The sequence below is a fragment of the Elgaria multicarinata genome, chromosome 3 (genome assembly GCF_023053635.1).
Source record: "Elgaria multicarinata webbii isolate HBS135686 ecotype San Diego chromosome 3, rElgMul1.1.pri, whole genome shotgun sequence".
Lineage (NCBI taxonomy): Eukaryota > Metazoa > Chordata > Lepidosauria > Squamata > Anguidae > Elgaria > Elgaria multicarinata.
In genome coordinates, this window is record NC_086173.1 from 160,076,481 (window position 1) to 160,104,237 (window position 27,757).

A 27,757-nucleotide genomic window follows, 5' to 3' on the forward strand; every position below is an offset into this window, starting at 1 on the left:
CAATATGGCAAATAAATACATAAAGATTCATATTGTGACTATTCCTATGATAATGCATGTAACTTCTGTTGTCTTAAATCTCTTATTGTATTTTAAATCCCTCTATTGCTGCTAGGCTTTTTTTCCTCTTTTTCTTTTTGGTTGTAGTTTTCAGCTTTTATATTGCAATTTTAAGCTAGTTCATTTTATATTGGACTGAAGCCTAGAATGGATTCAGAGGCCCGCCGGAACCAGAGCCACCAGCCTCTGCTCCCCAGGAATCTCAACATGAAAAAGATGGGTTTTGTTGCCTTTCGTTGCCATCCGTATATGCTGAGTTCTCCTCGTGTGAGTCCTCTGGGGCTTCATCAGTCTAAAAGAGAGAAATTTAACATGGTTAAATTATTTCCAATTAGAACAACGGACGAAGAAATGGTTAAAGGATAATGGAGAGTGTAGAGCGACTATGAAATTTTAGGAGCTGATCTTAAAAAAAGAAAATGAGAAAAGGGAAAATAAATTAATAAAAGGGTTAACGAGTGAAATATATAAAATATTAGTTGAAAAGGGGGAGACAGAAAGTACTGGCAAGATAGTTTGGGAAACTGACTTGAAGGAACAAATAGGGCTACAGAGCTGGGAAGGAATATGCAAACAAAGAGTGTTGAGAAATATGTCTGTGAGGATAAAAGAAAATTATTATAAGATTGTATGGAGGTGGTATCTAACCCCGGTGAGATTAAATGAAATAAATAAGTTGAATTCAGCAAATTGCTGGGGAGGTTGTAAAAAAAAAAGGAACGTGTTTACATATGTGGTGGGAATGTGAATTTGTACAAAAATTATGGAAAATGGTGTTTAATGAGATAAAAGAAATTTTAGGAATGGAGATTGAAGAGACACCTATAGTGGCATTGTTATCATTATATGGAGAATTAAATTGTAATCAAGGGACAAAAGAATTGATAACGAATTTGTTAACAGCAGCGAGATTAATGATATCTAGGAACTGGAAGGTTCAAGGGGATTATCATATAGAAGATTGGTATAAAGAAATATGGGATGTTGCTATTAATGATAAACTAAGATGTAATATAAAAGTTAGACGAGGAATGATAAAAACGAATGATTTTGGGGGAATATGGAAACAGTTCCTAGAATTTGTATTATCTAAGGGGAGTGGGAAAGCACCTCCAGAAGAAGCAATGAGATTTTGGAAACAGGAATAAGATCCCGTGGTGGGGGGTGCATGTTAAGTATGATTATGTTAATAGAATAAGCTAGAATATATGTCATTAAATGTTATCTAATAAATTATGTATTATGTAGTATTGTTTTTATTGTATGGATGTATGTTGAAGTATTAAATAATTTTTTTTAAAAAAAGAATTGTTTAACATCTTCTCATAGAATCATAGAGTTGGAAGGGGCCTACAAGGCCATCGAGTCCAACCCCCTGCTCAATGCAGGAATCAATGAACACGGGGTTTGCAGGTAGTCACTGTTTCAAAGATAGGTTTGTTGCAAATGAGGAATGCAGTATTATATAAAAATAAAAATTTTATTGCCTCAAACAAACATAGCTTCTAACTAACTTCTCTCCAGCCCTGACTGACTCCTGAGTGCTGAGTCACTGACTGCCGTGTCACCTCCTGATTGGGCGAGTATTCCTTCAATCAAAGTCTGTCCCTGACTTCTTCTTCCATCTAACTTCCTGTGTGTCTCACTTAGTTCTACCTATTGATACAGTCACCCTTCGAGAAACTGATCAGGCCTAGACCCTGCTTAGTTTCATCAAGGTTGCAGCATCTGATGCAACCTTGATGAAACTAAGGGGGGTCTTGGCCTGGTCAGTTTCTCGAAGGGTGACGAAGAGACCTGGGGGTCTCCAATGCTTGCATGTGTTTCCTGACCTTATGCTTGGCCTACACAAGGCATTATTATAGCATGATGAATTATTGAATTGTGAGAAAGAGGAACTCTTCACCGCACCACAAATTGATTTCTCAAAACAGGCAAGGACCCAACCTTACCAGGAAAGGATTTTATTTAATTATGCAAGGAACTACTCCTGTATCAATTGATGGTTACAACTATGTTAGCTCTTCAACAGCAGAAACTGAATTTCAAAAAAGATTTTATTAAATATGGAAGGCCCTGAAGCACCAGAAGTAGATTTTAAAAGATTCAGGGACCCCCCCTCCTCCAATAAATCTGTTTTAAGAAAACCAAACACCTCAAGGTTGTGAGGCACAGCTCTGCCCTTCTTGACTGTTTCTGGTTGTGATCCAGAGGAAGCTTTGGGTCTGAGCTTCTTAGGAGTAGGAAGAACCCCCTGACTGCCCCTCCCACCGCTGTCTCCAGTTTCCCCCTGTGTCGTGGTGTTCACCTGCGTTGTGAGGACGGCCTCCTTCTTCTGACCCTGATTTGGGCTGCTATACAGGAGGGGCTTCATATGGTCAACACTGTCGTTCCAGATAGTAGCCCAATAATAATAATAATAATAATAAAATAATGTGAAAGATGCAAAACTGATTCCCCATTTGAAATTCTCCTGCGCACAAAAATCAGCTCAAATTATCTTCTACAAAGAGAGAAGAGCCGGTATGTCACATCCGTCCTCTGACTTTCAGCATCCTGGCAGAACAAGCTGGGTCTTTATTTTGGAGGAGGAGGAGGAGGGGGGGTCTGTTCTTTCTCGCCTGTGCGAGGACTCTGCCCCAGGGACCCTGCCCATCTCCTCTGCAGGGATGTAGTGAGCAGAGGCTCTTCTGTGAGTTGCTTCCTCTCCCTGCGGCTGCTTGATTTGATACAGGAGACCGAGACGACGTTGGGGAACACTCAGCAGAGGGACCGACCAAGCCCAGGGGTGAGAGGAGCCCTTGGGGAAGGGGGGATGCGAGGAACTGTTGCATTGCAAGCATCTTCAGATGCCAGAGACAGCTTCTGAAATTTTCTAGGCTGACCACATGAAAAGGAGGACAGGGCTCCTGATCTTTAATGGTAATGTAGAAAAGGGAATTGCAGCAGGTGTCAATTGAAGTGGGTGAAATGCCCTCTTCATCACAACAGTTAAAGCTACACTAGCTATAGTAGAGTGGCCAGATACAAAAGAGGGCAGGGCTTCTGCAGCTTTAACTGTTGTGATGAAGAGGGAATTCCACCCTCTTCAATTGACACTTGCTAAAATTCCCTTTTCTACATTACAGTTAAAGATACAGGAGTCCTGTCCTCCTTTTCATACGGTCACCCTACTGAAATGCTACTTTCTTCTCAGCCCACACTAAAACTGAGACTCCAGCAAACACTGGCTCCCATCGGCCAGACTCCACCCTCCACTTCCTCTCCCTCCCAGCTCCCCTCCATGCCTCTACTACAACTCCCAGCATGCAATACACCTACCACAATTCCACAGGAACCCAGGCAGGAGCAAGCCAGGGGAAGCGCAAGGCCAGGCAGCCTCCTCCGCAGGGGTAGTGCTTCGGCTCTGGAGCCGCCCAGGGTGGGACCCAGAAGACTCCCAGGATCAGAACTGGGCCGGTTCACAAGAGCGGCGAAGAGGCGTCACATCCGCCAGCAAAGGGGACCCTCTCCATAGTCCCCCACCGGCCCCCACCGGCTTGGGCTGCTCACCCCCCTCCCCACATGGTGCCTGGATGTGAGTATGAATAACTAGGATCGCTTTCCTAAAATATGCCTCCCTTTGCTTCGGGTTGCTTCCCTTCCCTTGGTTGCTGAATGAGGTCCTTGTAACGCTGCATGCAGGTGGTGTTTTCTAAAACTATGCAAGCTCTCCAACATCAGAAACTGAATTTTAAAAATGAGTTTTAAATATGCAGGGCCCTGACGCACCAGAAACTGATTCTAAAATGTGCAAGGGCCCCTTCCTCCAATAAATCTATATTAAAAAACTAAAAAACCTCAAGGCTGTGGGTCACAGCTCTGCCCTCTTCACCCTTCTCTGGTTGTGATCCAGAGGAAGCTTTGGGTCTGAGCACCTTAGGATTGGGAGGAACCCCCGGGCTCCCCCCTCCCCCGCTATCTCCAGTTACCCTGTGTCATGGTTGTATATTCGGTCCTTTTTAAGCTCAGAACCTACACCAAATGGGTCCGAAACACCCCAGTGGGTAACCAGTGCTGATCCAAACAGACAAACATTTAATCCCAGCCGACAAGCGTCACCGCAGACGTGATTGTAAAGTAGAATCTATTGTAAAACTTGCAAAACAATTGGCATGGTGGTTATATACTATACAATCTCTCTCTCTGGTTACAAGAAAAGAGAATGAAATGCAAATACAAGATTGTTGCCAAAGCAGGTATTACAAACTTAGCTAATAAGCTTCTAGCATTGTGATGACTCCTCCTTATCCGCTTCTGTTTGTTACTTGTGGTTTAAAGCTAAACTAAAATACTTCCTACAACAATAATAATAATAATAATAATAATAATAATAATAATACTAAAACATAGCAGTTAACCCTCCCTGTTCTTCCTCTTGCACACTATTTGAATCTAAAAGCTATACTGAAGCATTACTAAATTCCTCTGGGCATGTGAAGAGGAAAAGCAGAAGTCAGAGAACTTCTAAGACTTGGAAATAATTTCAAGTTCCAGCTGCAGAAAATAAGTCCAAGTCCCAGAATCGAAACTTTCAGGGAAATATTCTAAGTCCCAAAGTCTATCGGCATAAAGAAATTCATAATTACTCAACTGCATCACTCCAAATGTCCAAGGTGAAGTTGAAAAGCAAATAACCAAATTCCCAAAAATAAAATAATTTTAAAAATTCTGCCTTCCAGCTCTGCTCCCTGTGCTTTTATACACTTGTTCTGGCCCTAAGGTGGGGGTCCAAGAGTGAGGAGACCACCATCTCCCAATCACCATTGGCACGAACACGTGCTTAGACCACCCATTCACCAATCGGAAGTTAGGTGTCTCCCCCTCCCCAACGTCTCACGTGTTATACTCATGGGGACCTAGGAAACATGGCTGCCATTGGGGTGTCCTATCTTGATTGGTGTATAGGACATCTTCTTTGACCTCGTGTTCTTCAGACATATTTGGTCATATCCGCCCAAACACCTCCTTCCAAGTGTCACGTTTGCTTAGTATTATGACTTTCCAAGCCCAACTTCTAGTGAGGACCTTCTCTTATCAGCAGGTGCACAAGATCTCAAAAAAGGTTTTTCCCCCTCCTAGTGGATATCTGAGCATGCTCAGCTCTCTCATTCAGCCTTCTTCTTGCAGCATAATTTAACCCTTTTAGCACCAGATTAACAGTGGTGTTCACCTGCATTGTGAGGATGGCCTCCATCTTCTGACCCTGTTTTGGGCTGCTGTAGACAGGAGGGGCTTCAGATGCTCTGGATGTTTGGGACAGAGCAAAGGGACAGAATGAACGTCTCCCTTTCTGCCTTCTCCCAAAGACCTCCCTGTTCCCAGCTGGTATCTCCTCTCCTGGCAGGAAAGAAAGGGGGAAGGTCCATTCCTTGGGGTGGCCGAAGAAGCAGAGGCATCAGCAGATATGAGCCTGGGACCGAGGGACCCTTTGGGAGGTGGTTCAGTAACCCCCCAGTCGCTGAACTCCTTTTGGGCCGAGCCATGGAGAAGGCAGGGGCCTCAACGCCAGGAAGGGTCTTGGAGGAAGCGGTCAGTTTAGATCCCAGATTCCTTCCTGAGTTTGTGATGAAATGAGTCTTGGTCAGAAAACCTACACCAGAAAGACCTCTTGGTTTTCTCAGCAGCGGTAGAAATGGTTAGAAGAACGTAAGAAGGGGCCTGATTCTGGATCGGACCCAGGGTCCATCTAGTCCAGCACTCTGTTCACACAGTGGCCAAAGAGCTGTCGATCAGGGACCCACAACCAGGACATGGTGCAACAGCACCCTCCCGCCCATGTTCCCCAGCAACCGGTTTCAAAAGGCTTCCTGCCTCTGATCCTGGTGATTGGACTTAGCCTTCAAAACTGGTAGCCCTCGATAGCCTTCCCCTCCAGGAAATGCTCCAACAGCCTCTTCAGGCCATCTCAGTCAGTGGCCAACACCACATCTTGTGCTGGTGAATTCCAGAGTTTGACTCTGTGCTGTGAGCCGAAGTCCTTCCTTTGAACTGTCCCGAATTTCACACCCATCAGCTCCTTGACAGGACCCCATTTGGGTTCTATTACTGTGGGAGGGGGAGAAAAATGTCTCCCTCTCCACATTCTCCACCCCGTATCCTTGTAGACCGCCTTGCTCAGCTAGGTTGTGAATTACTTTTCTTTAACCAGACCTCCATTATAACATGAATGTTGCACTGCTGTCTGGCCTTCACGATGAGTTTATTCAAGCGAAGGGTCAGAAGGAACGTCTCTCTCTCTCTCTCTCTTTCTGCCTTCTCCCAACGGCCTCCCTGTTCCCAGCTTGGATCTCTCCCCTCCTCCCACTAGCCACACTCATCACCAGGGCTTTGTTCTTGCTCCTTCCGCAATGAGGCTACAACACACCAGAATGCTCAGGGTTACCCAGAATTGCTGCATGATGTGCAGACATGGCCACTATGTCCTAAAAGGCCACCTGTAAAAATTAAAAAAAATGAATTTGTGGGCCACACTAGTTTTCAGTTCTCTTGATTATCACCGGCTCCTCTGATAATTGAAATAACCATCTCTTGGGTTTCTTCTTTCAGCTGATGGGAGGCTGCATGAAAGAATTCACAAAGGCATGAAGCCCTATGAATGCTTAGAGTACGGGAAGAGTTTTAGTCGGAGCTCAAGACTTGATGCCCATCACAGGATCCACACAGAAGAGAAGCCTTATCAATGTTTAGAGTGTGGGAAGAGTTTCAATTTTAGAAATTGCCTTAAAAGACATCACAGGATCCACACTGGTGAGAAGCCTTATAAATGCTCAGAGTGTGGGAAGAGTTTCAGTCAGAGTTCAGGCCTTGAGACCCATCACAGGATCCACACTGGTGAGAAGCCCTATAAATGCTTAGAGTGTGGGAAGAGTTTCATGTACAGCTTAAACCTTGACAACCATCAAAAGATCCACACAGGGGAGAAGCCTTATAAATGCTCAGAGTGTGGGAAGAGTTTCTGTCGGAGTTCGGACCTTAACGCCCATCACAGGATCCACACAGGCGAGAAGCCTTATAAATGCTTAGAGTGTGGGAAGAGTTTCAATTATAGAAATAACCTTAAAAGACATCACAGGATCCACACTGGTGAGAAGCCCTATAAATGCTTAGAGTGTGGGAAGAGTTTCAGTCAGAGTTCAGGCCTTGAGACCCATCACAGGATCCACACTGGTGAGAAGCCCTATAAATGCTTAGAGTGTGGGAAGAGTTTCAGGTACAGCTCAAACCTTGACAACCATCAAAAGATCCACACAGGGGAGAAGCCTTATAAATGCTCAGAGTGTGGGAAGAGTTTCAGTCAGAGTTCAGGCCTTGAGGCCCATCACAGGATCCACACTGGTGAGAAGCCCTATAAATGCTTAGAGTGTGGGAAGAATTTCAGGTACAGCTTAAACCTTGACAAGCATCAAAAGATCCACACGGGGGAGAAGCCTTATAAATGCTCAGAGTGTGGGAAGAGTTTCTGTCAGAGTTCGAACCTTAACGCCCATCACAGGATCCACACAGGCGAGAAGCCTTATAAATGCTTAGAGTGTGGGAAGAGTTTCAGTTATAGAAATAGCCTTAAAAGACATCACAGGATCCACACTGGTGAGAAGCCCTATAAATGCTTAGAGTGTGGGAAGAGTTTCAGTCAGAGTTCAGGCCTTGAGACCCATCACAGGATCCACACAGGCGAGAAGCCTTATAAATGCTCAGAGTGTGGGAAGAGTTTCAGTCAGAGTTCAGGCCTTGAGACCCATCACAGGATCCACACTGGTGAGAAGCCCTATAAATGCTTAGAGTGTGGGAAGAGTTTCAGGTACAGCTCAAACCTTGACAACCATCAAAAGATCCACACAGGGGAGAAGCCTTATAAATGCTCAGAGTGTGGGAAGAGTTTCAGTCAGAGTTCAGGCCTTGAGACCCATCACAGGATCCACACTGGTGAGAAGCCCTATAAATGCTTAGAGTGTGGGAAGAGTTTCAGTCAGAGTTCAGAACTTAACACTCATTACAGGATCCACACAGGGGAGAAGCCCTATAAATGCTCAGAGTGTGGGAAGAGTTTCAGTGAGAGTTCAAACCTTAACGCCCATCACAGGATCCACACAGGCGAGAAGCCTTATAAATGCTCAGAGTGTGGGAAGAGTTTCATTTACTTCTCAAGCCTTGACACCCATCACAGGATCCACACAGGGGAGAAGCCTTATAAATGCTCAGAGTGTGGGAAGAGTTTCAGTAAGAGTTCAAGCCTTTACACCCATCACAGGATCCACACAGGAGAGAAGCCTTATAAATGCTCAGAGTGTGGGAAGAGTTTCAGTCAGAGTTCAGGCCTTGACACCCATCACATGATCCACACAGGAGAGAAGCCTTATAAGTGCTTAGAGTGTGGGAAGAGTTTCAGTTATAGAAACAGCCTTAAAAGACATCACAGAATCCACACCGGGGAGAAGCCTTATAAATGCTCAGAGTGTGGGAAGAGTTTCAGTCAGAGTTCAGACCTTAACACCCATCACAGGATCCACACAGGGGAGAAGCCTTATAAATGCTCAGAGTGTGAGAAGAGTTTTCGTCGGAGCTCAAATCTTGATGCCCATCACAGGATCCACACAGGAGAGAAGCCCTATAAATGCTTATAATGTGGGAAGAGTTTTAATTCTAGAAATAGCCTTAAAAGTCATCACACGATCCACACATGAGAGAAGCCCTATAAATGCTTATAGTGTGGGAAGAGTTTCAGTCAGAGTTCAGACCTTAACACTCATCACAGGATCCACACAGGGTAGGGTGACCATATAAAAAGTAGGACAGCGCTCCTGTATCTTTAACAGTTGTATAGAAATGGGAATTTCTGCAGGTGTCATTTGAATATATGGAGAACCTGGGGGAGTTTCCTCTTTATCACACCAGTTGAAGTTGCAGGTGCCCTGCCCTCTTTTAAATCTGGTCATTCTAGTATATCTCCTGCAGCTTTAACAGTTGTGATGAAGAGGGAATGTCAGCAGGTGCTTCATGCATACAAATGACACCTGCTGAAATTCCCTTTTCAATGCAACTGTTAAATATACAGGAGCCCTGTCCTCCTTTTCATAGGGTCACCCTAACTAGGGTGACCCTATGAAAAGGAGGACAGGGCTCCTGTATCTTTAACAGTAATGTCGAAAAGGGAATTTCAGCAGATGTCCATTGAAGGAGGTGAAATTCCCTCTTCATCACAACAGTTAAAGCTGCAGAAGCCCTGCCCTCTTTTGTATCTGGCCATTCTGCTATAGCTAGTGTAGCTTTAACTGTTGTGATGAAGAGGGAATTTCACCCTCTTCAACTGATACCTGCTGAAATTCCCTTTTCTATATTACTGTTAAAGATACAGGAGCCCTGTCCTCCTTTTCATACGGTCAACCTACCCTAACACAGGGGAGAAGCCCCATAAATGCCTAGAGTGTGGGAAGAGTTTCAGTCAGAGTTCAGCCCTTAACACTCATCGCAGGATCCACACTGGAGAGAAGCCTTATAAATGCCTAGAGTGTGGGAAGAGTTTCAGTTATAGAAACAGCCTTAAAAGACATCACATGATCCATGCAGGGGAGAAGCCTTATAAATGCTTAGAGTGTGGGAAGAGTTTCGGGTACAGCTCAACCCTTAACACCCATCACAGGATCCACACAGGCGAGAAGCCCATAAATGTTTAGAATGCTGAAAGAGCTTCAATGACCGTACAACCTTTAGAAGACATCGAAGTATTCACACTGGTGAGAAGCTTTATAAATGCTTAGAGTGCAAGAAGAGCTTCATTCACCGTAGAAACTTTAAACAGCATCAAAGAATCCACTATAGGGAGAAATCCTTTAAATGCATTTCTTAGCGTACTGGAAGAACTTCCAACATTATAAGTACCTAAAATCACATCAAGGAACAGACACAGGAAGTATTTTTTCAATCCCAGCAGTTTCCGGAAAGAAGGAAGATCTTCAAATGGAGGACAGCCATTTCTTTTAAAAGAAGCAAGCCCAGGAGGAAAGACCTTGAATTAAAAACAAATATCCATGCCGCGTTCAGCGTAACAGATCTGTCGAGGGCTTCTCAGCTTCACTGAGCCACCAGTGTGTTGGGAAATGAGAGCTGTTAAGGGCCGGGCAGAGGAGTTATTTTGGCCTTCTGTGTGTCGTATGGTGTCCTGCGCTGTGGTCATTTCCAGATTCCCAAAGACCTTGGAGGGCGATCAGGAGGAGAGTGGTGGAGCTGCACCGCAGAGGTGTCTTTTCTCCTGGACAGGCGCGTGCAGTCTGTGCAAGCGAAGCTGCTCTTTTTTGTTACAAGCGGTGGAATCAGTAGCCCCAAAGGCCTCGTCTCTTGCCCCATCTTGCAAGTTCCTGAGAACGTTGTGCGAATTATGCCTGGAAGGGTAACAAACCCACCCTGCTGATCACCGCAAGAAATATGTGAATGTGCTGAGCCAGAAGCCTTCTCTGATGCTCCTGCCTGATTAGGAAAATGATCAATTGGTTTCCAGGTTTGAGCAGAAGTGGACTCGGTTTCGTCCACACCGCCCACATTGAACGATAAAGAGCTGACTAAAGCACCCTGCCCGGGACACGGATGGCATGGCCACAGAGGTGCAGGTGTTACGAACCTCAAGGCTGGATGACTGCAATGCGCTCCATCTGGGGCTGCTCCTTTTCGGCATGTGACTCCTGTGCTGAAGGGACTGTACTGGCTCCGTATCGGGTACAGGGCCTGGTTTAAGAGGGTAGCGTACAAAGCCCTAAACAGTTTGGGATTGGGATCCATGAGAAAGCGCCTTCTCTCCTCTCACCCTGCCCCAGGGACTGAGGTCATTGGAGGGCCGGCTCCCGGTGGCTCCACGTGGACCTTTGTCCCGATTGGAGTCCAGCGGGAGAAGAGCCTTCAGTGTGGTGGCCCCTTCCCTTTGGAGCTCCCTGCCTCTTGTGGTTAGGGTGGTGGCAACACTAGGCTGCTTCTGCCTCCTCTGAAAAGGACTCTTTTCCAGGAAGCCTTCCTCAACTGACCAGCCACTGTTGATATTGTTCGTTTGTTTTAAATTCAACAAAATTCAATTTTCTGTTTTGTATCTTCTTTCTTTTTACTGATTTATTCCTATGTGCACCACTCTGGAATTTGTTTTAGACCAATATGGCAAATAAATACATAAAGATTCATATTGTGACTATTCCTATGATAATGCATGTAACTTCTGTTGTCTTAAATCTCTTACTGTATTTTAAATCCCTCTATTGCTGCTAGGCTTTTTTTCCTCTCTTTTTCATTTTGGTTGTAGTTTTCAGCTTTTATAGTGCAATTTTACGCTAGTTCATTTTATATCGGACTGAAGCCTGGATGGATTCAGAGGCCCACCGGAACCAGAGCCACCAGCCTCTGCTCCCCAGGAATCTCAACATGAAAAAGATGGGTTTTGTTGCCTTTTGTTGCCATCAGTATATGCTGAGTTCTCCTCGTGTGAGTCCTCCGGGGCTTCATCAGTCTAAAACCTGCAAAGATAGAACTTGAACAAATATGGTTTTAATAAGCATTACATTATGCAAACGTGTCACAGATATCCAATATAAATGAACGCACCAATGAGTCCTTCAAAGTCCAAACAAAACACGGATTTCTTCCTTTTAACTTTTCAGTGGTCCAGTCCCAAAGTGCCTTCCTTTCCTCCAGATGCTGAACATTTCAGCAGCTCCTTTTGTAGATTTCTTACCTTTAATTCCCAGGGCCATCTCCAATTTGTAGTTCAACACTGTCATTCCAGGGAGTAGCCCAATAATAATAATAATAATAATAATAATAATAATAATTATAAGAAATTCTGAAATATTCGGTTAATCTTGTGCAAAGGGAGAAGAGCCCGTAAGGCCACATCTGTCCTCTGACATTCAGCTTCCTGGCAGAACAAGCTGGGTCTTTATTTTGAGGGAGGAGGTGGGGTGTCTGGTCTTTCTTCCAAGGGGGAGAACTCCGCCCCAGGGACCGTGCCCACCTCCTCTGCAGGGGTGTTGTGATCAGAGGCTCTTCTGTGAGTTGCTTCCTCTCCCTGCAGCTGCTTGAGCTGAAAGGGAAGATGGAGTCGACGTCTGGGAAACTCAGCAGAGGGAGCGACCGAAACCTGGGATGAGGAAGGGCCCTTGGGGAAGGGGGGATGCGAGGAACTGTTGCATTGCAAGCATCTTGAGATGCCAGAGACAGCTTCTGAAATGCTACTTTATTCTCAGCCTACACTAAAACTGAGACTCCAACCAACACTGGCTCCAATCTTCCCGACTCCACCGTCCTCTTCCTCTCCCTCCCAGCTCCCCTCTCTGCCTCTACTACAACTCCCAGCATGCAATTCACCTACCACAATTCCACAGGACCCCAGGCAGGAGCAAGCAGGGCCGGCGCTTCCATAGAGGCAGCTCAGGTGGTGGCCTAGAGTGCCAAAGTAAGGGGGGCGCTGAACGGCACGCCCAGAAGCCACTCCCCCACAGCGGCTCTGAGAGGGCAACTTCCGGGGCCGCCATTCCAAAGCCGCCCACCGAACCCCAGTGTCCTGGCTTCGAAGCCAGGAGTGGCTTTCGGCTGGTTGGCTTTGGAACGGCACGCCCGGAAGCCGCTCTCCCAGAGCGCCAGTGAGCGAAGGCGGTGGCCCGGCCGTTGCCTCGTGTCGCCCTCATGCTCGTCAGCATGGGGGTGACACGAGGGAGGGGCAGGGGTCTCAGTTTGCTCGCTGTCGCAAGCAAGTTCGTAAAAAAAAAAATTGGGTGGTGGTGAAAGTAGCTCACCTTGCCTAGGATGCAAAATAGTCTGGCACCGTCCCTGGGAGAAAGGCAGGGGAAGCGCAAGGCCAGGCAGCATCCTCTGCAGGGAAGCGCTTCGCTCTGGAGCCACCAGGGTTGGGACCCAGAAGACTCCAAGGATCAGAACTGGTCCAGTTCACAAGAGCGGTGGAGAGGCTTCACATCTGCCAGCAAAGGGGACAATCTCCGTAGTCCCCCACCGGCCCCCACCGGCTTGGGCTGCTCATCCCCCACCCCACGTGGTGCCTGGATGTGAGTATGAATATCTAGGATTGCTTTCCTAAAATATGCCTCCCTTTGCTTCGGGTTGCTTCCATTCCCTCAGTTGCTGGATGAGTTCCTTGTAATGTTGCGCTGTGTGCAAGCTGTGAAAACCACACAGGGCTGTGTCAGTCCCATTTGATTCTTAAAAGTTATTTCCTGCTTTTTATCCCCCACTCATAGTGATTTGACTCAATGACTGGCCATTGGGAGTCAGCGATAATCCATGTCTGACAGCCCAGGATCAGATCTTTCGGCCGTCTTAAAAGTTCTGTGTTCTTACAACACCTGGGCCTCCCTCAGCCACATCCGGTCCTTAAGGGGATGCTTTTAGCTGGCAATTGAGAGGAGGGAATTCCAGAGATGCAAAGAACCACCTTCTCTGTGCAAAAAGCCAGGCAAAACATAATTCCTTTATTGGAACCGATTCCTGACTGCAGAATTGGGTAACATCTCCTCATAGAATCATAGAGTTGGAAGGGGCCTACAAGACCATCTACTCCAACGCCCTGCTCAATGCAGGAATCAATGAACACGGGGTTCCCAAGTAGTCACCTTTCGAGAAACTCATCTAAACATAACACAGGAGATAAAAAAAGAGAAAGATAAAAGCAGGAATAATAGCTTTAGACATATTTAAAGCGTTCGATTGTGTGAGTTGGCTAGCACTAAAGATGATAATAGAAAAGATGGGATTTGGAGAAAGATTTAAAGGTCTAATTGAACAATTATATTCACAAAATTTAGCTTCAGTAGTAGTAAACGATGGAGTTACAACTTGCCCGAGGAACAAGACAAGGATGCCCGCTCTCACCGGTCTTATTTGTATCGGTTATAGAACTATTGGCGAACGTGATAAGAGATGATGATGATATTGAGGGAGTAGGATGTACTGAAAAAATAAAAATAAATATGTTTGCAGATGATACAGTATTGACAATTAAGAATCCATTGGAGAAAATAGATAGAATAAAACATCATCTGAGGGAGTTTGAGGAAGTGACGGGATTAAAAATAAAGTGGACAAAATCAGAGATGATGTTATTTAATTATAGTAAAAGGGAGGGAAGAGATTGGGAGAGTAAAGAGAAGAATATGAAAGTTAAAGAAATAATAAAATATTTGGGAATCAAACTTACAGAGAATTTAGAAGATTTAGAAAAAGAAAATTTTGATAATTTGAAAAAAGAAGTTATGAGCAAACTAGAAAAATATAAACGGATAAATTTATCTTGGTTTGGAAGAATAGCCCTAATAAAAATGAGGATTTTACCAAAGGTAAATGTTTTATTTAGAATGTTACCAATAAGAATATCAGAGAAAATTAAAAAGTTGGCAAAGTATATTAAATAATTTTTGTAATGTTGATAGGAAAGCGAGATTAAATTTAAAAAGTTGGTATGTAATGCAAAAAAAGGAGGGCTAGGGCTCCCAAACTTAAAATTATATTACGTAGCTAATAGGTTGAGACATGTGGTCGAAAGTATGATAGGATTAGGAGATTTAAGTTGGTTGGAGGATAGAAAGAGAGAAGATACAGATTGGAAATCAGAAAATATATATTTTTAGAGATTATACAAAGAAATGGGGGTGTTAGAAAAAGAAAGCCATGTCAGCCAAAGTGAAGCCATTTCAGAAAGGAAGTAGAATTGCAGCCATTTCACAGCAAGCGAGAAGTCACGTCTATCCATAGGTGTCAGCTTGTTCCCCCCTTTATCTAACAAAAACTGTTACTCCTAGCTCCGGCCTGGAAGGTCGTTGTTGATGTGGAACAAAGGAACAGTGTTGATTGTTATAAGACGAAAAGAATACAGAGCAAGATAACTGTTATGCTAAACTTTATGTTCTGATTGGCTAACACTGTCACTGGGCAAAGCCCAGACACTAACTATATAAAGGTACTTAACTTTCGTTTTCTTGGTCTGACCACTCGCCTTTTAGAGCTCAGATCTTGATTTAAATCAATAAAGCGCTTTTTGAACCCTCTGTCGTTGTGAAAGTAGATTCGTGCTTTGGGGCTTATTAGATCTCGCCCCTAGGCAAAAGAACCTTTGTCTAACATCTAGGTAGTCACCTTTCGAGAAACTGACCAGGCCTAGACCCCGATTAGTTTCATCAAGGTTGCAGCATGTGATCCAGAGGAAGCTTTGGGTCTGAGCTTCTTAGGAGTAGGAAGAACCCCCTGACTGCCCCTCCCACCACTGTCTCCAGTTTCCCCCTGTGTCGTGGTGTTCACCTGCGTTGTGAGGACGGCCTCCTTCTTCCGACCCTGATTTGGGCTGCTATACAGGAGGGGCTTCATATGGTCAACACTGTCGTTCCAGATAGTAGCACAATAATAATAATAATAATAATAATAATAATAATAATAATAATAATAATAATAATAATAATAATAATAATCTGAAAGATGCAAAACTGATTCCCCATTTGAAATTCTCCTGCAGAAAAAAAACAGCTCAAATTATCTTCTACAAAGAGAGAAGAGCCCGTAATGTCACATCCGTCCTCTGACTTTCAGCATCCTGGCAGAACAAGCTGGGTCTTTATTTTGGAGGAGGAGGAGGAGGAGGAGGTGGGGTCTGTTCTTTCTCGCCTGTGCGAGGACTCTGCCCCAGGGAGCCTGCCCATCTCCTCTGCAGGGATGTTGTGAGCAGAGGCTCTTCTGTGAGTTGCTTCCTCTCCCTGCGGCTCCTTGATTTGATACAGGAGACCGAGACGAGTTTGGGGAACACTCAGCAGAGGGACCGACCAAGCCCAGGGGTGAGAGGAGCCCTTGGGGAAGGGGGGATGCGAGGAACTGTTGCATTGCAAGCATCTTGAGATGCCAGAGACAGCTGCTGAAATGCTACTTTCTTCTCAGCCCACACTAAAACTGAGACTCCAGCAAACACTGGCTCCCATCTGCCAGACTCCACCCTCCACTTCCTCTCCCTCCCAGCTCCCCTCCATGCCTCTACTACAACTCCCAGCATGCAATACACCTACCACAATTCCACAGGAACCCAGGCAGGAGCAAGCCAGGGGAAGCGCAAGGCCAGGCAGCCTCCTCCGCAGGGGTAGTGCTTCGGCTCTGGAGCCGCCCAGGGTGGGACCCAGAAGACTCCCAGGATCAGAACTGGTCCAGTTCACAAGAGCGGCGGAGAGGCGTCACATCCGCCAGCAAAGGGGACCCTCTCCATAGTCCCCCACCGGCTTGGGCTGCTCACCCCCCACCCCACATGGTGCCTGGATGTGAGTATGAATAACTAGGATCGCTTTCCTAAAATATGCCTCCCTTTGCTTCGGGTTGCTTCCATTCCCTTGGTTGCTGAATGAGGTCCTTGTAACGCTGCATGCAGGTGGTGATTTCTAAAACTATGCAAGCTCTCCAACATCAGAAACTGAATTTTAAAAATGAGTTTTAAATATGCAGGGCCCTGAAGCACCAGAAACTGATTCTCAAATTTGCAAGGGCCCCTTCCTCCAATAAATCTATATTAAAAAAACAAAAAACCTCAAGGCTGTGGGTCACAGCTCTGTTCTCTTCGCCCATGTCTGGTTGTGATCCAGAGGAAGCTTTGGGTCTGAGCACCTTAGGATTGGGAGGAACCCCTGGGCTCCCCACTCCCCTGCTATCTCCAGTTACCCCCTGTGTCATGCTTGTATTTTCGGTCCTTTTTAACCTCAGAACCGACACCAAATGGGTCCGAAACACCCCAGTGGGTAACCAGTGCTGATCCAAACAGACAAACATTTCATCCCAGCCGACAAGCGTCACCGCAGACGTGATTGTAAAGTAGAATCTATTGTAAAAATTGCAAAACCATTGGCATGGTGGTTATATACTATACAATCTCTCTCTGGTTACAAGAAAAGAGAATAAAATGCAAATACAAGATTGTTGCCAAAGCAGGTATTACAAACTTAGCTAATAAGCTTCTAGCATTGTGATGACTCCTCCTTATCCGCTTCTGTTTGTTACTTGTGGTTTCAAGCTAAACTAAAACACCTTCTACTATACTAAAACATAGCCGTTAACCCTCCCTGTTCTTCCTCTTGCACACTATTTGAATCTAAAAGCTATACTGAAGCATTGCTAAATTCCTCTGGGCATGTGAAGAGCAAAAGCAGAAGTCAGAGAACTTCTAAGACTTGGAAATAATTTCAAGTTCCAGCTGCAGAAAATAAGTCCAAGTCCCAGAATCTAAACTTCCAGGGAAATATTCCAAGTCCCAAAGTCTATCGGCATAAAGAAATTCATAATTACTCAACTGCATCACTCCAAATGTCCGAGGTGAAGTTGAAAAGCAAATAACCAAATTCCAAAAAATAAAATAATTTTAAAAATTCTGCCTTCCAGCTCTGCTACCTGTGCTTTTATACACTTGTTCTGGTCCTAAGGTGGGGGTCCACGAGTGAGGAGACCACCATCTCCCAATCACAATTGGCGCGAACACGTACTTAGACCACCCATTCACCAATCAGAAGTTAGGTGTCTCCCCCTCCCCAATGTCTCACGTGTTATACTCATGGGGACCTAGGAAACATGGCTGCCATTGGGGCGTCCTATCTTGATTGGCGTATAGGACATCTTCTTTGAGCACGTGTTCTTCTTCAGGCATATTTGGTCATATCCGCCCAAACACCTCCTCCCAAGTGTCACATTTGCTTAGTATTATGACTTTCCACGCCCAACTTCGAGTGAGGACCTTCTCTTATCAGCAGGTGCACAAGATCTCGAAAAAGGTTTTTCCCCCTCCTAGTGGACATCTGAGCATGCTCAGCTCTCTCATTCAGCTCACTGTGGCCTTGAACGTGCTCTACGAAGCCGTTTGTAAAAGTCCACTGTGGGTTTCCCCCCCTTTCTTCAAAGACAGTCCTGCAAGTCTTAGCTAGAGTCTTAATTAATGGTATAACATTAATTAGCATGGAATTAACTTCAAGGTTTTCAGATCCGTGGCTCAAGGGTCTGGAATATACCTCTGGGGGTATTTCAGATATGAGTCTGGGGTCTTTCAGGGGGACTTGTAAATCTTCCCAAAACCCTCACTCAAGCTACCCCATTCCAGATCAGATCATTGATATTTCACTTGATGTAGCCTTCTTCTTGCAGCATAATTTAACCCTTTTAGCACCAGATTAACAGTGGTGTTCACCTGCATTGTGAGGATGGCCTCCTTCTTCTGACCCTGTTTTGGGCTGCTGTAGACAGGAGGGGCTTCAGATGCTCTGGATGTTTGGGACAGAGCAAAAGAACAGAATGAACGTCTCCCTTTCTGCCTTCTCCCAAAGACCTCCCTGTTCCCAGCTGGGATCTCCTCTCCTGGCAGGAAAGAAAGGGGGAAGGTCCATCCCTTGGGGTGGCCGAAGAAGCAGAGGCATCAGCAGATATGAGCCTGGGACCCTTTGGGAGATGGTTCCCAGTCGCTGAACTCCTTTTGGGCCGAGCCATGGAGAAGGCAGGGGCCTCAACGCCAGGAAGGGTCTTGGAGGAAGCGGTCAGTTTAGATCCAAGATTCCTTCCTGAGTTTGTGATGAAATGAGTCTTGGTCAGAAAACCTACACCAGAAAGACCTCTTGGTTTTCTCAACAGCGGTAGAAATGGTTAGAAGAACGTAAGAAGGGGCCTGATTCTGGATCGGACCCAGGGTCCATCTAGTCCAGCACTCTGTTCACACAGTGGCCAAAGAGCTGTCGATCAGGGACCCACAACCAGGACATGGTGCAACAGCACCCTCCCGCCCATGTTCCCCAGCAACCGGTTTCAAAAGGCTTCCTGCCTCTGATCCTGGTGATTGGACTTAGCCTTCAAAACTGGTAGCCCTCGATAGCCTTCCCCTCCAGGAAATGCTCCAACACCCTCTTCAGGCCATCCCAGTCGGTGGCCAAGACCACATCTTGTGCTGGTGAATTCCAGAGTTTCACTCTGTGCTGTGAGCCGAAGTCCTTACTTTGATCTGTCCTGAATTTCACACCCATCCCAGCCATCAGCTCCTTGACAGGATCCCATTTGGGTTCTATTACTGTGGGAGAGGGAGAAAAATGTCTCCCTCTCCACATTCTCCACCCCGTATCCTTGTAGACCGCCTTGCTCAGCTAGGTTGTGAATTACTTTTCTTTAACCAAACCTCCATTATAAAATGAATGTTGCACTGCTGTCTGGCCTTCACGATGAGTTTATTCAAGCGAAGGGTCAGAAGGAATCTCTCTCCCTCTCTCTCTCTTTCTGCCTTCTCACAACGGCCTCCCTGTTCCCAGCTTGGATCTCTCCCCTCCTCCCACTAGCCACACTCATTGCCAGGGCTTTGTTCTTGCTCCTTCCGCAATGAGGCTTGAACACACCAGAATGTTCAGGGTTACCCAGAGTTGCTGCATGATGTGCAGACCAGGCCACTATGTCCTAAAAGGCCACCTGTAAACATTAAAAAAATGAATTTGTGGGCCACACTAGTTTTCAGTTCTCTTGATTATCATTGGCTCCTCTGATAATTGAAATAACCATCTCTTGGGTTTCTTCTTTCAGCTGATGGGAGGCTGCATGAAAGAATTCACAAAGGCATGAAGCCCTATGAATGCTTCGAATGCGGGAAGAGTTTTAGTCGGAGCTCAAGACTTGATGCCCATCACAGGATCCACACAGGAGAGAAGCCTTATCAATGTTTAGAGTGTGGGAAGAGTTTCCGTCATAGTTCAGCTCTTAACACCCATCACAGGATCCACACAGGAGAGAAGCCCTATAAATGCCTAGAGTGTGGGAAGAGTTTCCGTCATAGTTCAGCTCTTAACACCCATCACAGGATCCACAAAGGAGAGAAGCCTTATCAATGTTTAGAGTGTGGGAAGAGTTTCAGTCATAGTTCAGCCCTTAACACCCATCACAGGATCCACACAGGAGAGAAGCCTTATCAATGTTTAGAGTGTGGGAAGAGTTTCAGTCAGAGATCATACTGTAACACTCATCACAGGATCCACACAGGAGAGAAGCCCTATAAATGTCTAGAGTGTGGGAAGAGTTTCAGTCATAGTTCAGCCCTTAACACCCATCACAGGATCCACACAGGAGAGAAGCCTTATCAATGTTTAGAGTGGGGGAAGAGTTTCAGTCAGAGATCATACTGTAACACTCATCACAGGATCCACACAGGAGAGAAGCCCTATAAATGCCTAGAGTGTGGGAAGAGTTTCAGTCAGAGTTCAGACCTTAACACTCATCACAGGATCCACACAGGAGAGAAGCCTTATAAATGCTCAGAGTGTGGGAAGAGTTTCAGTCAGAGATCATACTGTAACACTCATCACCGGATCCACGCAGGAGGGAAGCCTTATAAATGCTTAGAGTGTGGGAAGAGTTTCTGTCAGAGTTCAGCCCTTAACACTCATCACAGGATCCACACAGGAGAGAAGCCTTATAAATGCTTAGAGTGTGGGAAGAGTTTCAGTTATAGAAATATCCTTAACACTCATCACAGGATCCACACAGGAGAGAAGCCCTATAAATGCTTAGAGTGTGGGAAGAGTTTCAATGATAGAAATAGTCTTAAAAATCATCACAGGATCCACACAGGCGAGAAGCCCTATAAATGCTCAGAGTGTGGGAAGAGTTTCAGTCGGAGTTCAAGCCTTGACACCCATCACAGGATCCACACAGGAGAGAAGCCTTATAAATGCTTAGAGTGTGGGAAGAGTTTCAGTTATAGAAATAGTCTTAAAAATCATCACTGGATCCACACTGGTGAGAAGCCCTATAAATGCTTAGAATGTGGGAAAAGTTTCAGTCACAGTTCAGTCCTTAACACTCATCACAGGATCCACACAGGCGAGAAGCCCTATAAATGCTTAGAGTGTGGGAAGAGTTTCAGTCAGAGTTCAAGCCTTGACACCCATCACAGGATCCACACAGGAGAGAAGCCCTATACATGCTTAGAGTGTGGGAAGAGTTTCAGTTATAGAAGTAGCCTTAAAAATCATCACAGGATCCACACAGGCGAGAAGCCCATAAATGTTTAGAATGCTGAAAGAGCTTCAATGACCATACAACCTTTAGAAGACATCGAAGTATTCACACTGGTGAGAAGCCTTATAAATGCTTAGAGTGCAAGAAGAGCTTCATTCACCGTAGAAACGTTAAACAGCATCAAAGAATCCACTATAGGGAGAAATCCTTTAAATGCATTCCTTAGTGTACTGGAAGAACTTGCAACATTATAAGTACCTGAAATCACATCAAGGAACAGGCACAGGAAGGATTTTTTTCAATCCCAGCAGTTTCCGGAAAGAAGGAAGATCTTCAAATGGAGGACAGCCATTTCTTTTAAAAGAAGCAAGCCCAGGAGGAAAGACCTTGAATTCAAAACAAATATCCATGCCGCGTTCAGCCTAACAGATCTGTCGAGGGCTTCTCAGCTTCACTGAGCCACTAGTGTGTTTGGAAATGAGAGCTGTTAAGGGCCGGGCAGAGGAGTTATTTTGGCCTTCTGTGTGTCGTATGGTGTCCTGCGCTGTGGTCATTTCCAGATTCCCAAAGACCTTGGAGGGCGATCAGGAGGAGAGTGGTGGAGCTACACCGCAGAGGTGTCTTTTCTCCTGGACAGGCGCGTGCAGTCTGTGCAAGCGAAGCTGCTCTTTTTTGTTACAAGCGGTGGAATCAGTAGCCCCAAAGGCCTCGTCTCTTGGCCCCATCTTGCAAGTTCCTGAGAACGTTGTGCGAAATATGCCTGGAAGGGCAGCAAACCCACCCTGCTGATCACCGCAAGAAATATGTGAATGTGCTGAGCCAGAAGCCTTCTCTGATGCTCCTGCCTGATTAGGAAAATGATCAATTGGTTTCCAGGTTTGAGCAGAAGTGGACTCGGTTTCGTCCACACCGCCCACATTGAACGATAAAGAGCTGACTAAAGCACCCTGTCCGGGACAGGGATGGCATGGCCACAGAGGTGCAGGCGCTACGAACCTCAAGGCTGGATGACTGCAATGCGCTCCATCTGGGTCTGCCCTTAAGGGTGCTCCGGACGCTGGAGCCAGTGCAGAACGCAGCAGCTGTCTGGGGCTGCTCCTTTTCGGCATGTGACTCCTGTGCTGAAGGGACTGTACTGGCTCCGTATCGGGTACAGGGCCTGGTTTAAGAGGGTAGCGTACAAAGCCCTAAACAGTTTGGGATCAGGATCCATGAGAAAGCGCCTTCTCTCCTCTCACCCTGCCCCAGGGACTGAAGTCATTGGAGGGCCGGCTCCCGGTGGCTCCACGTGGACCTTTGTCCCGATTGGAGTCCAGCGGGAGAAGAGCCTTCAGTGTGGTGGCCCCTTCCCTTTGGAACTCCCTGCCCCTTGTGGTTAGGCAGGTAGCAACACTAGGCTGCTTCTGCCTCCTCTGAAAAGGACTCTTTTCCAGGAAGCCTTCCTCAACTGACCAGCCACTGTTGATATTGTTTGTTTGTTTTAAATTCAACAAAATTCAATTTACTGTTTTGTATCTTCTTTCTTTTTACTGTTTTATTCCTATGTGCACCACTCTGGAATTTGTTTTAGACCAATATGGCAAATAAATACATAAAGATTCATATTGTGACTATTCCTATGATAATGCATGTAACTTCTGTTGTCTTAAATCTCTTATTGTATTTTAAATCCCTCTATTGCTGCTAGGCTTTTTTTATCTTTTTCTTTTTGGTTGTAGTTTTCAGCTTTTATATTGCAATTTTAAGCTAGTTCATTTTATATCGGACTGAAGCCTGGATGGATTCAGAGGCCCGCCAGAACCAGAGCCACCAGCCTCTGCTCCCCAGGAATCTCAACATGAAAAAGATGGGTTTTGTTGCCTTTCGTTGCCATCAGTATATGCTGTGTTCTCCTCGTTTATATGCTGAGTTCTCCTCGAAGGGGGCACAGCCATGTGGACTGGGCCAGGGATTGGCTCTCTGGGTTGGCCAGATTCTCTCTACCTGGCCTGAATTTTCCCACCTCTTAAGGTAGTGGGGCCCTTCCTGTTTTGCTGGCATTCCCCAAGATGTCTCTGTGACATAGCATAACTCTGGGGCATTGTGGGTATTTTTAAATGGCGTCCCAATGATGATTGGGGGGGGGGCAGATATCATCACAGCTGTGGGCCCCGGCAACTGGCCAAGGATGCCATCGGTTAACACCAGGCCTCCTTCCAGCTTCGGCTCCTGGCCTATTTTGACAGCAGTCTGTGGGTCAAGAGGCCTTGTTCACTTGTCAGCTTCAGAGGAAAGAAATTTATGTTAAGTACGATTATGTTAATAGAATAAGCTAGAATATATGTTATCGAATGTTATCTAATAAATTATGTATTATTATTATTATTATTATTATTAATATTTATTTATATAGCGCCATCAATGTACATGGTGCTGTACAGAGTAAAACAGTAAATAGCAAGACCCTGCTGCATAGGCTTACAATCTAATAAAATCATAGTAAAACAATAAGGAGGGGAAGAGAATGCAAACAGGTACAGGGTAGGGTAAGCAGGCACAGGGTAGGGTAAAACTAACAGTAGAAAGTAACAGTAGAAGTCTGCACAACATCAAGTTTTAAAAGCTTTAGGAAAAAGAAAAGTTTTTAGTTGAGCTTTAAAAGCTGCGATTGAACTTGTAGTTCTCAAATGTTCTGGAAGAGCGTTCCAAGTGTAAGGGGCAGCAGAAGAAAATGGACGAAGCCGAGCAAAGGAAGTAGAGGCCCTCGGGCAGGCGAGAAACATGGCATCAGAGGAGCGAAGAGCACGAGCGGGGCAATAGTGTGAGATGAGAGAGGAGAGAGGAAGGAGCAAGACCGTGAAAAGCTTTGAAGGTTAACAGGAGAAGTTTATATTGGATTCTGAAGTGAATTGGAAGCCAATGAAGAGATTTCAGAAGCGGAGTAACATGGTCAGAGCAGCGAGCCAAGAAGATGATCTTTGCGGCAGAGTGGTGAACAGAAACCAACGGACTGATGTGAGAAGAAGGAAGGCCAGAGAGAAGAAGGTTGCAGTAGTCCAACCATGAAATAACCAGCGCATGAACAAGCGTCTTGGCAGAAGAGACAGACAAAAATGATCGAATCCTGGCAATATTATACAGGAAAAATCGACAAGATTTAGCTACTGCTTCAATATGAGGAATAAAGGAGAGCGAGGAGTCGAAGATAAAGCCAAGGCTACGAGCTTCCTTGACCGGAGTAAGCGTAACATCATTGACAGTAAGAGAGAATGAGAGATGAGGAGAAGGTTTAGGAGGAAAAACAAGCAATTCAGTCTTTGCCATGTTAAGTTTCAAACGACGATGAAGCAGCCAAGCTGCTTTTTAGCCTTACTTGGCCCTACAATGGCCAAGCACTCTATGCAAATCCCCTTAACCACCCTCACCTCCCTGCCCTTCAGAAGCTTGTAACGGCAGCACAAGCCAAAGATTGTTAGGTCTGTGAAAAATTAGAGAAAATAAGATGTACTGTAGCATTCGCTGTGCCAAATCTACACATTGTTAAAAACCTTACTTCTGACCAATCTTAGTAGCTTTGCACATAGAGTTGTCCAAAGATCTGCTAACCCTTTAGCTAGACGCAACACTGGATTTCATTCTACCTCCGGATGGATGTTTCCTTGGCTAAGAATAGCAGAATTAGAAAAGGCCTTTAATAGTACACTGGATGCTATAGAGAATTTGCAAACTGAAGTTTCTTCCCTCAGCAATGTAGTTCTGCAGAATTGTATAGCTTTGAACTTATTATTAGCCCAACAAAGAAGTGTGCGCGCCATAATTAATGAATCTTGTTGTTTTTATGTAAATGAAGAAAGCAGAATTGAAACTGATGTAAAGAAAATAAAGCAAGCAGTACAAGTCTTTCATGAAACAAGAAAACCTCCTACTTATGACCTGTTTAGATGGCTTACTAGTTGGTTACCAAATCTTGGATGGTTAAAAGAAAGATTTATTGCAATATGTCTTATTGTCATGATTTTGCTCATTTTAGCCTTTTGTCTCCCCTGTTTGTTGTCCCTTATGAAGAATCTTGTAAAGTCTGTAATCCAGATGTATATGCATTATGAAGCTTTAGCCATAGAAGATTTTGAAAGAACTTATGTGAAATCAGCTTGAGTTTTAAAATGCTTTTAAAAAGGGGGGAAACTGTTAGAAAAAGAAAGTACTGGCAAGATGGTTTGGGAAACTGACTTGAAGGAACAAATAGGGCAACAGAGCTGGGAAGGAATATGGAAACAAAGAGTGTTGAGAAATATGTCTGTGAGGATAAAAGAAAATTATTATAAGATTGTATGGAGGTGGTATCTAACCCCGGTGAGATTAAATAAAATAAATAAGTTGAATTCAGCAAATTGCTGGAGAGGTTGTCAAAAAAAAAAAGGGAACGTATTTACATATGTGGTGGGAATGTGAATTTGTACAAAAATTATGGAAAATGGTGTTTAATGAGATAAAAGAAATTTTAGGAATGGAGATTGAAGAGACACCTATAGTGGCATTGCTATCATTATATGGAGAATTAAATTGTAGTAAAGAGACAAAAGAATTTATAACGAATTTGTTAACAGCAGCAAGGTTAATGAACTGGAACTGGAAGGTTCCAGGGGATTATCATGTAGAAGATTGGTATAAAGAAATATGGGATACTACTATTAATGATAAACTAAGATGTAATATAAAAGTTAGACGAGGAATGATAAAACAAATGATTTTGAGGGAATATGAAAACAGTTCCTAGAATTTGTATTATCTAAGGGGAGTGGGAAAGCACCTCCAGAAGAAGCAATGAGATTTTGGAAACAGGAATAAGATCCCGTGGTGGGGGGTGCACTTTTATGTTAAGTATGATTATGTTAATAGAATAAACTAGAACATATGTTATCAAATGTTATCTAATGATTTATGTATTATGTAGTATTGTTTTTATTGTATTGATGTATGTTGAAGTATTAAATAATATATATATTTTTAAAAAGGAAACTTAATAAAAAAATATATCACTCTTAACTTTTTTTGTCTCTATGATAGACAGCCAAGAGCCGAAACTTCCGGTCCAACACTGCGAGCGACTATTGGCCCATAGAGATAGAACGGTTTTAGTCACGCATGTCCCTTCGGTTTCCGGGTTGATTTGGGACCTCAGCTGATTTTGCACTAGGAAAGGCGCAATCCCACACATGTTTAAAACGGGTGGTGGTGGTGGTGAAATCCTACAAATCCCAGCATTCCCCAGCCATGTTGTATAGGGAATGCTGGGAGTTGTAGGACTTCTTTCCCCTGTCTAAACATGCTTAGAATTCCGCCCTAAGAGTGGTAAAATCTCAACCTGTCTGCATGGAAGTGAATGGAGCAGAGGTGCACAGTCCGTGTGATGATTCAGACGCATCCCCATGCATGCTGACACGGAAAGAAGCCCCACTGCATTCCGTGGGGAGGCGGAGACACAATCTGGGGGAAGGGTCAAAGCAAAACAGGCCAGGCCCAAGGCAACCGGGTCAGGGACAAAAATACAAAAATAAAATTCCAGCATATTTTAGCTTCAGGCTCATAATGGCAGCAACTAAGCCTTAGGAGAGGCATTGAAACCTTTTAGAATAGCATGACATTTGCACAAAAGGCAGGAAACCACCAAATTATCGCGTATGGTGAAAAGGGGGTGGTGGTGCTAGGCGAAGGGGGCACGGCTATGTGGACAGGGCCAGGGATGGGCTCTCTGGGTTGGCCAGATTCTCTCTACCTGGCCTGAATTTTCCCACCCCTAAGCTAGTGGGGCCCTTCCTGTTTTGGTGGCATTCCCCAAGATGTCGCTGTGACATAGCATCACTCTGGGGCATTGTGGGTATTTTTAAATGGCGTCCCAATGATGTGTGTGTGTGTGGGGGGGGGCAGATATCATCACAGCTGTGGGCCCTGGCAACAGGCCAAGGATGCCATCGGTTAACACCAGGCCTCCTTCCAGCTTTGGCTCCTGGCCTATTTTGACAGCAGTCTGTGGGTCAAGAGGCCTTGTTAACTTGTCGGATGCCAGCGTCAGAGGAAAGAAATTTATGTTAAGTATGATTATGTTAATAGAATAAGCTAGAATATATGTTATCAAATGTTATCTGATAATTTATGTATTAATAAATATAATTAATTTATTAATTATATTTAATTAATAAATAATTAATAAATTATAAAGGAGAGCGAGGTGTCAAATATAAAGCCAAGGCTACGAGCCCTATTATTGTTTTTATTGCATTGAAGTATGTTGAAGTATTAAATAATATATATATATATATTTTAAAAAAGAATTGTTTAACATCTTCTCATAGAATCATAGAGTTGGAAGGGGCCTACAAGGCCATCGAGTCCAACCCTCTGCTCAATGCAGGAATCAATGAACATGGGGTTCCCAGGTAGTCACCCTTCGAGAAACTGATCAGGCCTAGACCCTGCTTAGTTTCATCAAGGTTGCAGCATGATGCTGCAACCTTGATGAAGCTAAGTGGGTCTAGGCCTGGTCAGTTTCTCGAAGGGTCACAAAGAGACCTGGGGGTCTCCAATGCTTGCATGTGTTTCCTGGCCTTATGCTTGGCCTACACAAGGCATTATTATAGCATGATGAATTATTGAATTGTGAGAAAAGGAACTCTTCACCGCACCACAAATTGATTTC

The 27,757-nt window shown here is 44.8% G+C and overlaps 1 protein-coding gene across 1 annotated transcript in view; it reads left to right on the plus strand.

Moving 5' to 3' along the window:
* Nucleotides 1-27,757, plus strand: part of LOC134396123 (uncharacterized) — a 176,166-nt gene that overhangs the window by 44,084 nt on the left and 104,325 nt on the right. Inside the window, 4 exon segments of the mRNA XM_063122484.1 lie at nt 6,774-8,871; nt 9,499-9,750; nt 19,684-21,117; nt 21,120-21,194. Coding sequence (XP_062978554.1) covers nt 6,774-8,871; nt 9,499-9,750; nt 19,684-21,117; nt 21,120-21,194 — 3,859 coding nt within the window.